Source organism: Gorilla gorilla, chromosome 2, assembly GCF_029281585.2.
Source record: "Gorilla gorilla gorilla isolate KB3781 chromosome 2, NHGRI_mGorGor1-v2.1_pri, whole genome shotgun sequence".
Lineage (NCBI taxonomy): Eukaryota > Metazoa > Chordata > Mammalia > Primates > Hominidae > Gorilla > Gorilla gorilla.
The window spans coordinates 119451690-119463893 of NC_086017.1; the positions used below are offsets into that span (position 1 = coordinate 119451690).

The following is a 12204-nucleotide window of genomic DNA, read 5'->3' on the forward strand; positions in this document are numbered from 1 at the left end:
ATCAAAAGACTCCAGAATAACTCCTCCTACTTATAAGTAAGAGAAAGACAACAAATTAAACAAATGAGCAAGAGACATAAACAGACACGTCAAAGAACATACAAATGCCAATGAATATGTAAAATGATATTTTTACTAATTAATAAAATATTAATTTAAATTATAATGCAATACTACTGTATAGACATTAGAATTGCTAAAATGAAAAAGTGTAAAATATCAACTGCTGGCAAGAATGCAGACTGACCAAATATTCATAAACTGGTCCAACTGACTTTTTTTGAAAACTGTTTCATAGTGACTACTGAACTTATGTATATCCTATGACACAGTGATTCCACTCCTAGATATAAAGCTAAAACAAGCATGTCCATAAGCTCACCAAAAGACATGCAGAAAATGGTAAATGCAGGTTTCTTTATAATAGCTGATGTTCATAAACAAAAGAACACCAATTGTGCTCCTTTCCTCCTGGGGCCCAGTGTGCAGTGGCTGCAAACAGCTGCCTCCTTGGTAGTATACACGGCCTGTTGCTTGTATGGGTTGGCCTAAGAAACCTTAGAGACAGCCCTTTCCAATGTACATCATGTCTCTGACCTCCTGCTGTCCCCCATCTAGGCTTCTGAGAGCTATTATGCAAGGTGTCTTTGGAAAGCCCCCAGGGCACAGTGACCAGGGTTCACAGTGGCCAAGTCATCATGTCCATCCACACAAATCTGCAAAATAAGGAGCATGCAACTAAGGCCCCATGCAGTGCCAAGTTCAAGGTCCCTGGCTGCCCAAAGACCCACATCTCAAAGTGGGGCTTTACCAAATTTAATGTGGATAAATCTGAAGACATGGCGGCTGAGAAGTGGCTCATCCCAGATGGTTGTGAGGTCAAAAACCTCCACAAATGTGGCCCCCGGATAAGTGGTGAGCACTACATTCGTGAGGGTGTTCACTGTAATGTCCCCTTATTCATGCTAACCAATAAATCATACTCCCTTATCCAAAAAAAGAATCAATCTAACAATCTACAACTATATGAAATATGAGTGAATCTCATCACATTATGTTGAACCAAAGAAAGTCTAGATAGAAAACGTATTATATGCTTTTATTTATATAAAGTTCCAAAATATATATGTACATGTGTATATATACACACATACACACACGTATACACACACGTGTGTGCGTGCACATACACACACGCGTGTGTATGCACACATATACATGTATACGTGTGTATACATGTTCCCGTGTATACATATACATGTATACATACACATACATATATACACACGTATACACGTATACATGTGTGTATATATACATGTATATGCACACGTATATGTATATATGTATATATACACATACGTGTGTGTTTATGTGTGTATACTCATATACATATGTGTATATATACGTATACATATGTGTATATGTGTGTATATATACTCATATACATATATGTGTATATATATGTGTACATATATATGTATGCTGTTAGAAGTCAGTATAGTGGTTATAGCAGTTTACCAAGCAGTCATCCTTGGTAAAGGTAAGGAATAGGAAGGGGTAGGTACTGACTAAAAGGGAGCACAAGAAGAGTTCTAGAATACTGGTAACATTCTACATCCTGATCTAGACACTGGCTCCATAATTGTGTCCTTATTATAAAAATACAGAGAGCTGTGCATTTGGATTTTTCTGTATTTTGCAGTTTTTTAAAAGTTTCTGCATTTTGCAGTTTTTAAAAGTTTAAATGAAAAGTCATGTTTTTACATACCTTTGAAGAGGAATCAGGATCCTTTCCATTAAGAAGACCTAATACTTGGTGAAGACATGAAGAAAAGTGCTCATATCTAGGTTTAGAATAAAAATATACATCAAATGATAAATATAAAATTGATACATCAAAAGGGATTTATCTACAAGATAAATATAAAATTTATGTGTATTTTCTTTCATCTATTTATTTGGGCTTCTAATATAGAACACACTCCTGTAAAGTTTATACTTAAAACATATGTCTTACAATTATGATATACATAAATTGGCTGTGTCATTTATTAAAACATAGTGATTCATGTGGCAATAAATAAATCATTAAATTTCTTTATCCACGAATACACATCACTATTAAAATTTTCAGTGTCTCAATTGCTCTATTTTTTTAAGATTGTGTTCACTTTGTAAAAATTCAAAGGACAGAAGAATATCCTAATAAATTATACAGCTGCTTATTTATAAAGCACCTAAAATTACCAGGCATTAAATTTGTCTCTGCAAATAAAGAAGTAAGGGGCAGCAACCCGCGTTACACAACTCCAAGAGGTATTGTGGGACCCCTAGCATTATATTCTATGTGACTGATGTATCCTAGATTTGGGAGATGGTGCCCTGACAGGGAGTTCACAGTCTGAAGATGACAGAAAGAGATGATACAAGGTAATATAAAATACAATGCTATAATGGAGGAATGTAGGAGACACTATGGAACAAAGAATATTGTCTCAGTATTAAACCCAGACTCGAGTCTTAAAAACAAAAATAGAAGTTAGGCATATAAGAGAGAAAGTATTCTAATCTTCCAGAGGGAACACTCTAGAGGAAATAGCACATGGATACATAAAAGGGCATTTCTAGTGAGCTGGAAGTTCTATTTATTGTCTGATATGATTAGATAAAAAAAAATGTGTGAAGAAATAAGGTTGAGAGGTTGTTAGGGATCAGATTTTGAAGGGCTATACTGAGAATCTGGATATTCACCTTGAATGCAATGGTAGGTCAGATTTTAAAAGGGATATCTGGTTGAAGAAAAAGTTTTGAGCATATTTATAAGTTAAAGGGGAAGGGTCAACTGAATAGGACGCCCCGAAGAGAGAGGAGCAACTGCTTCAGAAAAGACAAAATGAGGCAATACATAGAGTAATCGTACATATTTATGAGTGAAACTGGATGAAACTAAGTAAGAATTTGGTATAAACATAGGTAAGCTTGTCCAGGGGCAAGGATTTCAGGGAGCTCCAATCAAATGGGGCTCCATTTAGATATTTATTTTCTGTGAAACAAAGATAAGGTCATCTTCTGCATAAAAGGTAGCAAGAGAAAAACAAAAAATTTCAAAGACCGGCCAGGCCAGCAGCTCATGCCTGTAATCCCAGCACTTTGGGAGGCTGAAGCGGGTGGATCGCTTGAGGTCAGGAGTTCCAAGACCAGCCTGGCCAACACAGTGAAACCCCTTTTCTACTAAAAATACAAAAATTAGCTGGGCGTGGTGACGTGCGCCTGTAATCCCAGCTACTTGGGAGGCTGAGGCATGAGAATCACTTGAACCCAGGAGGCGGAGGTTGCAGTGAGCCAGGATCGCACCACTGCACTCCAGCCTGGGCAATAGAGCGAGACTCTGTCTCTAAATAAATAAATAAATAAATATGAAAGATCCACTGTAGGAAATGAGAAAGCTGACAAGTAAATATAAGAGGTCTGGCCCAGGTAAAGTTGTGTGATTTTCTAAAGCTGTAATTAGTAACCATGCAGTTAAGTTAGACTTTGGAAGAGATTCAGGATTGGGTTATTGTTCAATGGCATATCAGAAAAACAAGAGGAATTGCCAGAGGTGATTCTGGGATTCTACGATAGAGTATAAAATAGATAATAGAACTGAGAGATTTACAGAAGAAATGATTAAGCTACCTCTTATTAATGCTAAACTGGATTATCTTTTAGTCTTCCAGACGAGGTTTATTCAAAGGAATTTTTCTGTTTACTATGAAGATGCTGAATAAGCACTATCTGGTGGGTAGAATAGATATACATGGATATTGGGAGAATCTCACAACAGATGAAGAGAAGGCAGGTCATGGGAAGGCACTCTGGAAGAAAAAGCTCACCTATCTAGAGATTCTTAAGAGAAGAAAAAGTGAAATGCTAAAGTGAATACTTCTTGGTTTTGCAAAGTATCAGCTGAGCCATATGAACCATGGTCAAGTTTGCCCTAGTGCTTAGCTTTCATTAAAATAAAACTTATAGATTCTATGTTTCTTAAACATCAGGGACTGTGTCTTCAAATCCTATTGCTGCTAAGTGCCTGATCATAGGTGGGGCTCAGTAAATGTTTTCTTGTGTGTGAAACTCTTTGAAACAATTTCAATTATTTCCTAATTTAGGATGACAAAGCAGCATAGGCCCCAGCAAAATTTAAGTTAGAATGCACAAAGGCCACAAGCTTGTTGAAAAACAATTACTACCTGATCTCAAAACATAAATGATCATATGAAATACACTGAGATAGAAAGGACATATGTTCCTATTTTACCTATGAAAAGAGGCACACACCAAAGGAAACATTATCCATTTTTATACAAAAAATAAAGACACAAACATAACGACATCAATGTTTCAACACTGTTTCATTTATTTATAATTTATGTAGAAATATTTATTTTTATTGTTCCTATAATAAAAATACTCTTTCAAATAATCGTAATGCTACTTACGTTTTTAAACTGGTTTTAAAATAAATTAGCCAAGATGTCTATATTTTGGAGAATGGCACAACCCTATTGATCTAAAGCAAAGACTGAAATACACACATAGACAATGACCTTGTTATACTTTCCATTTCAGTTCAGGAAAGAAAAAAGAGTGTGAGTAAAGCACATCAAAACATTTTAGTCTACTGTGAATCAGTAGAATCCAAGTTTATTATATTTTAAGAAGACAATTCTGTTTATAACCAACACATCTTGGTTTAAAAATAAAAAAGTTCTATAATTGACTGAAATGAGTCATACCTGGTGAGATAATCAGCAATTTTAGGATTCTTAAGGAGATCCATCAGTAGGTCAACTGAATACTTTCTAGTTAGAGTGCCATCACCGTTTATGAGAATATTAAATATTAGTTGAAAAGTCTGATGAATGTTTCGAGCATGGAATAGCTTAAGGACAAATTAGAAAAAGCATATTAGACAAAAAATTAAGTTGACACCATCCTAAAAGGTAAAAATAAAAAAGTCTCAATGAATTTTAAAATATCAGACTATAAACTTCAGAATAAATTTGAAAAATTGTATTTACCTTTTCCCCCACCTCTTCATTTAATGTCAAACTGGATAATATTGAAAGTGCAAACACAACCACAGTTAAACTACTATGGGCCAACAAGGTGATAAGAGTTCGATAAAAAGATTTCACATTACTCTGAGGAAAAAAAAGTTAAAAAATAAATTAGAATTATGAATTTTATGTTTTGGTTTAAAAAGTATATCTTGCACAGAGTGGGCAAACTTTTATTAAACATCATTATCAACTCTATTAAATGACTGTTGCATTTAAAAGATAAATGTTCTACAGGAGAAATTTAGATCAGAGATAAATTTAAATTCAAAAATTGTTATAAAGAGAGTACCTACGGAAAAAAATAATTTGGTAAATGCGTGCAAACGAGTTGGGAGATAAATACTTCCAAAGTTTTGTCACCTTAGAATAAATAATTCAATGATGGTAAATCAGGGTGTCAATTCTAATAAAGGGACACATGCAGAGTGGAAACAAAAGAGCTACCTTAAATACTGCAGGATTTGTGTTAACAAAAGAACTGTAGCATTTGTTAGCATTTGTGTTAACAAAAGAACTGTAATGAGGAACTCTCATAATTGTGGTGGAAGCAAAAAAAATTCAGCAAATTTAAGAATTTGTTTTACGTTACACACCGTGGAGCAGCAATTAACTTTGCCATATTTGCTGATTAGCATTTAGATTTAAGAGATCACTGCAGGTGTGAGCAAGATGGGTAGTTTCGTATATTGCTGACAGTCATATAGATAGCCACAATCTTGGTGAAGAGCAGTTTCTACACATGAAACTATGAGCAAATGTTTATTCTTCCTTATATTTAAGTGTTTCCTAAATATGAACATATGAACTTTTTTTTCAATTCAGAAATTGAAACACACACACACACACACACACACACACACACACACACACACACAGTTACTCCACCTCCAAAGTAAGACCAGGGCAGAAAAATGTAGCACTTGAACAAGTGAGATATTAAATTTAAAATCGAACGGGTAATGCTGAATAGCACAGCAGGGAAATTGTTCCCCAAGCACCTTAAAGAATCAGTGACTTGCGTGATTTAATATACTTTTTTTTTTTTTTTAGGATGCAGTCTTACTCTGTTGCCAGGCTGGAGGGCAGTGGCGCGATCTCAGCTCACTCCAACCTCCACCTCCCGGGTTCAAGCAATTCCCCTGCCTCAGCTTCCCAAGTAGCTGGGACTACAGGCGTGTGCCACCACGCCTGGCTAATTTTTGTATTTTGGTAGAGACGGGGTTCACCATGTTGGCCGAGATGGTCTCCATCTCCTGACCTTGTGATCTGCCTGCCTTGGCCTCCAAAGTGCTGGGATTACAGGTGTGAGCCACCATGCCCGGCTGATTTAATATACTTCTAAAAGTGATTCAGTTAAATTCATTTGTGTGTCTTCATTTATCACAAGTACTGTTGGTTCATACTGAGCACTTAACTCATGAATCTTTCTGGTGGGGTTGCCATTGATTTTGTGGAAACACAAGACTGAGATAAATGGGACTGCCAGTGATGTGCCTCCCTTCTAAGAGCACAGAATAATTTAGTAATTCTTGTACTACTCAATGTAATAAATAATGGGATGCCATGCTAAGGAAAACTTTTAGAAATAAGTGTTTGCATTAACCCTTAACACACAGTCTTCAATACAACATACACGAAGGCTGAAGTGCTTCAAGTTATTTATATGTCAATCTGACTCTTAATTTTGATAGGTCATCCGATAAGACACAGAATCCTTGTTCAAATTTGTTTTAAAGAAAAAGATAAATACAATTTTCTTTAACCAGAGAATCTACCATAAACAAGAAACATTAAAAAGAAATAAACTTCTTACCAATGTCTTTATGTGTGTTTGAACAGAAAGATTGTGCCGACAAAGATTTGCCAATAATCCTAGACAAGGCATTTTTAACTCATCTTCAGAAGATTGACTGTTGTTTTACATTGGTGTTTTGTTTAAAGAAAAAATAGTAAAAGAAAAAAAGCATTAACATTATTCTAAGTCAAAATGATATAGTTAAGTTTATACATTTCAATTCCCTTTTACACGCAAAAAAAAAAAAAAACTAATTAACATAAGAAGCCAGGGAAGCTTTGAATAGTATTGATCATTTATCTCGTTTTAAAACCAAAGTACCCTATTCAATTCCATCATGAAAACATGGAAATAACTGTCAGCGTGGACCATGTGCTGTTTCATCAGTATATTTTCCTACAAGAATAACTACACAATTTTCAGTTTCAGTAATTTTTTTCTGGCCAAATCAATTCAGTACATACATTTTTCTTATGAAAATTAAAGTTGCTTTACAATTTTTTTTTCCTTTTTACATTTTTTCACCAATGAATGAGGTCACATACTTTTACAACTTTTGATCCTTAAAATCATCTGGGCAGAACAAATAAGAATCGGAGTCTCACTCAGTTTATATAGTTAGAAAACGTTATCTAAGAAAAATTAATCTACCACATGCTTGTAATTTAAAAATAAACAAATAGACTATTTGGTTTTATGTTTGATTGCATACTCACATGTGATCTATCAGGAACGTAATTAATTCATCTATATTGGCACCAGAATAGAAAATTTTGACATTATATGTTAACTTCTGTAGAAGTTGAATGCACTGAGAATAAGAAAATAGTTATAAATATAAAGATATAAAAACATTGCCTGCTTAAAATAATGGACTATCAGGCACATTCTGAGCATGTCCTTTTCTATTTCCTAAAACAATTTTTTTAAAAAACACATGTAAAGTAATGTAAGAACCTTAGGGCTCTTCTCTCAATTCACACATTTCTACGTATTCTGTCTCAGAGCATGGTTATCAACCTTGTTCACTTAGTCATCTTAAACTTGAATGCAGGTTGAAACACGCATGTAGTCCATCAATTAGAAGATACCCTTCTTCACATTTTATCATCTCTAAAACTGCATGTCAATTTAATTTGTGATGTTTTTCTTTCTTACAATTGATGACATTTTAGAGTCAATGAAATACGAAGAGCTTTGAATCTATATTAGACTCTGTCTACTGCTTTAATTTTTGTAGAACGTTTCCTCCACAGATTGAGACTAGATGCCAACTCACATTACAATTTTAATATAAATAGCTTATGTCTCAAAACACAGACATCTGTGTTTATAAGTCAAAGCAGTTATAATGTAGATTTGTTTTTCTTCAATAATGGTGATAGAAATGGATAAGCTTCTCTTCTCTAGAAACATTTAAATTGTAGTATGTGTGCAACCAGCTTTTAATGAGATGAACTGTGCCTAATCATGTAGTATTTATTATATAGCATATATACACTGTAAGACAGCAGCTTATGACAGAAACTATCAATTTTGATCTGACAGTAAGGAAAGGGGAATACACTGTGTGGGTCTGTATACCTGCAAAAACACCAAATCAGTGTGGCTGCTCCGACAAACCACTCCTGCCAGCACACTATTCAGATTATATGTATTCTGAAGACAATCTCTGGTTTCAATGTCTACTGCTATAAGTTAAAATAAAAGCACAAAATATATCATTTTCTTACAAGGTTTTCGCAGATAATTCATACAGAATTTATTTCATATGAATTTATCATTAAAAAAGGTATGATATGGCTATTTTCTTATTTTCTTTATGATAACCCTCCAATTCAGAAATTCAAATGATTTCTCTATGTAAAATAAACTAGTATCAAAGAAAAAACTTGTTTACACATTTGTAGCAAGCTTTTTCTTTGATACTAATTATTTTAGTATCAAATTAAAATCATTTACTTTGAATATTAAAAGATTATCACTTTATGGTATATTTACACAATGGAATACTATTTGGCCATATAAAAGAATGCATGCCATTTGCAGCAACACGGATGGAACTGAAGGCCATTAGGTTAAGTGAAATAAGCCAGACACAGAAAGAAAAATATTGCATGTATTCATTCATGTGTAGGAGCTAAAAAAGTTGATCTCATGGAAGTGGAGAATGACAGTTACCAGAGGCTGGGAAGAATATGGGTGAGTGCGTGGTGATGGGAGGTGTGAGGGGGAGCCGTTAGTGGGGGAGATGAAGACAGATTGATTAATGGATATAAACACACAATCAGATGGAATAAGTTCTAATGTTTGATAGTAGAGTAAGGTGACTATAGTTAACAATGTATTGTATATTTCAAAATATGACTTGAAATGTTCTAAATACATAGAAATGATAAATCCTCATTTGTGATGGATATCCTAAATACCCTGAATTGACCATCACATACTTTATGCAGGTAACAAAATATCATATGTACCCCATAAGTTTGTATAAATATTATGTATCTGTGAAAAAATTAATTTAAAAAGATTATCATTTCAATTTTTCTGGAAACCTCAAATGCTTCTAAAGTATAAACATTGGAAGTGACTGGCATATTCATTCAAACTGTTGGTGGATGTTAGAAGTGGAAGAATCTTTTCAGAAAGCAATTTAGTAACGGTTATCAAATTTTAGAATGATCTAGAAATTCTAATGGAATTTATCTAACAGAAACACACTAATATTTGAGCAAAATTACATAGAATGTTCACTGCACTATTGATTCCAATAGCAAAAACTTAAAGAAAGTTGACTGTCCACTATTAGGGGAATAGTTGAATAAATTACAGTACCCTGTAATTAAGGCACTAGGCAGCTATTAAAGATACTGATATGTAAAGAAACATCTGGTGCTCCACAACACCATTTGTGCTGAAAACAACCAATTAAAGATCCAAAAGTATTGTTTTGTTACAGCACAGAAAAATATCTGCAAAGAAACATATCAAACCATTAAATGAGATTATACCCTCAAAGCTGAAAAGATGAGGGCTGGTGGTAATGGGTACAGGCTCACCCCATTTTACTCTATGTCTGGGCTGTCTAATTTGGTAGCCACTAGCCTTCATGTGGCTATTTAAATTTAGATTAATTAAAATTAAAGATTCAGTTCCTTAGTCTATTACCCACACTTCGAATGCTTAATAGCTCCATGTGGCTAGTGGCTGCTACATTGGATAACACAGTTTTAAAACCATTCTGTCACTGAGGAAAGTTTTATTGGACAATGCTGCTCTGTGTTAATACTTCTGGATCACTAGAATTTTTTAAACTATGCATATATTACTATTATAATCACACAAAGAAATATCCCCACCGCCCTGCCCCAAATTGGAGTAGTGACCACTAAATGAACATTTAAAAACTAAAGAAATGGGGGAAAAGATAGAAAAAGCAACATCAGTACTTTTACCCTTTAGTTCTAAATTCAGTGTAATCTATTACAGAAGGATGATTCTTTGATCGGTAGCTATGACTTCCTCAGTGTCAAAAGATTCACAATGCACATTAGACTGAGAAGTCTTTGAAGGTGAATCATTCTTTAAGAGATTCTATAACTAAGCCTGCACTTTAAAATATTGTTCATACATCTTCCAAAAACTAAAAAGGAGAAATTAAATGCATTACCTAGTTGAGACAGCAAACCGATAATACTTAAGATCAGTGAAGCACTTATGTTGGGGTCTTCAAGTAGCTCTACAAGGCAACTCAAGCATTCACTTGTTAATATCTGATTTGATGTAAATAGTCGTGTGAGTTTCTGTCCAGAAATTACCTATAAAATAGTAATCAAAATGTGTTGGTTAAGCGATGGCAATTTTCATCTCTTCTCCATTTCAAATAAAAAACTCAGTTCCCTCAAAGTGCCACTGCTACCTTCCCAATTTAAAAATTCACACATGCTGTGAAAAATTCACCCCTGCCTAGATTACCCATCAATTACCTAATCCCTCCCTCCCTAGCTAAAGTAATCATTTGGATCTCAGTTTAAAATAATTTCCACCAGGAAGCTTTTCTTAGTTTCTTATACCATCTCAGTTCGGTCGGCCTATTATGCTATCCTATAGTACATTATATTTCTATTTCCTAAGTTAGCAAACTTTTGAGTTCCTAGCAATATTTCTCCTTCACACTACATTGAACATGCGATGAAGGCATAGCCTACAAATCTGCACTCTAGTATCAATATATTTACTATGCAAATAAATTCTAATACATTCTACTTACTTTGAGGGAGGAGAATGAAAAATGAAACCCAGAGGGTAGCTATGGGATTATTCCTTCTGCTTCTTCCCAAAGACAATAGGTGAGCTCAGAAGTTAAGGGATTAAAGAAGGAAGTGAAAAGTGAATCTTTTTTTAAGTAGCCAGGCAAGGCATTGAAAAATTTTATTTCTGATTATTCCATTGTTTTTTTATACTTTCTTGTAATCTATAAGCCACATACACGCATGCACAGACACATACATACACACAAACACACACACACAGAGTGAGAGAGAGAAGAGAGGAGGTAAAGCTGGAACTAAAGGCCAAAAGCAGTTGTCGCAAAGCATGAATTTTCAACATACTTTATAGATGTATTTATTACAAAGCATATCTTTTCTACAAAGATGGCAAAACCATTAGTTACCTTAGAATAAGACTAACTCTGTCCTGAATAATTATTTTAATAAGATCAAGCCTAAGCAGGCTGCTTTAGCATCCCTCTAATCTTTCCTTTCTGTATCCTCCCTTTATTCTCTCACCCACATCAGTTTTTCTTCTAAAGCTTTGCTGATAAGAGTCTCACATTATCTGTTCCCAAGGAGTGTTTTAACATTACTAAAGTAAAAGTCTATACGAGAAAAAATAAGTCCAAATATGAAAGTGCAGACACCAGTAACAGATATTCTGGGGTAGGAAATACTGTGGGCATTACCCTGTTGCTTATTTATAAATCTAGCTCTCCAGAATAAGACACTTGCTGTTTTAAAAATGATTCTCTATAGGATTGGTCCTGTATCTCAATAACATAAATTGTCTAACATGTAATAATTATATGCACTAGGTAAAATAAAAATTGCTTTACAAGTTTTCCCTTTACTTATACTGAATGTCTTAATACAAAGATAATTTATTTTAATAATAACTAATACTTATATAGCACTTACTCTGGCCTAGGCATCGATCTAGGCACTTTACATATGTGAACTCTTTTCATCTTCATAATAACTCTATAAGGTAGGTATCACTATTTTGTTTTGCAGATGAGTA

The 12204-nt window shown here is 34.2% G+C and overlaps 1 protein-coding gene and 1 non-coding gene across 4 annotated transcripts in view; one reads left to right on the forward strand and one right to left on the reverse strand.

Moving 5' to 3' along the window:
- Window positions 1-12204, reverse strand: part of CIP2A (cellular inhibitor of PP2A) — a 39323-nt gene that overhangs the window by 24156 nt on the left and 2963 nt on the right. Inside the window, exons 2-8 of one of the 3 annotated variants that reach the window (XM_019024282.4) lie at window positions 10577-10724; window positions 8488-8594; window positions 7620-7714; window positions 6922-7018; window positions 5067-5189; window positions 4782-4927; window positions 1772-1847 (exon numbers count right to left, since the gene is read on the reverse strand). In XM_019024282.4, the coding sequence (XP_018879827.3) occupies window positions 1772-1847; window positions 4782-4927; window positions 5067-5189; window positions 6922-7018; window positions 7620-7714; window positions 8488-8594; window positions 10577-10724 (792 nt within the window). Of the gene's footprint in view, window positions 1-1771; window positions 1848-4781; window positions 4928-5066; window positions 5190-6921; window positions 7019-7619; window positions 7715-8487; window positions 8595-10576; window positions 10725-12204 lie in introns of those variants that run through there. The other 2 variants (XM_055383533.2, XM_055383534.2) reach the window with 2 other exon arrangements.
- On the forward strand, window positions 437-570 carry LOC115934186 (small nucleolar RNA SNORA70). Its single transcript, XR_004070008.2, has one exon. It is a non-coding gene; the product is annotated as a small nucleolar RNA SNORA70 (small nucleolar RNA).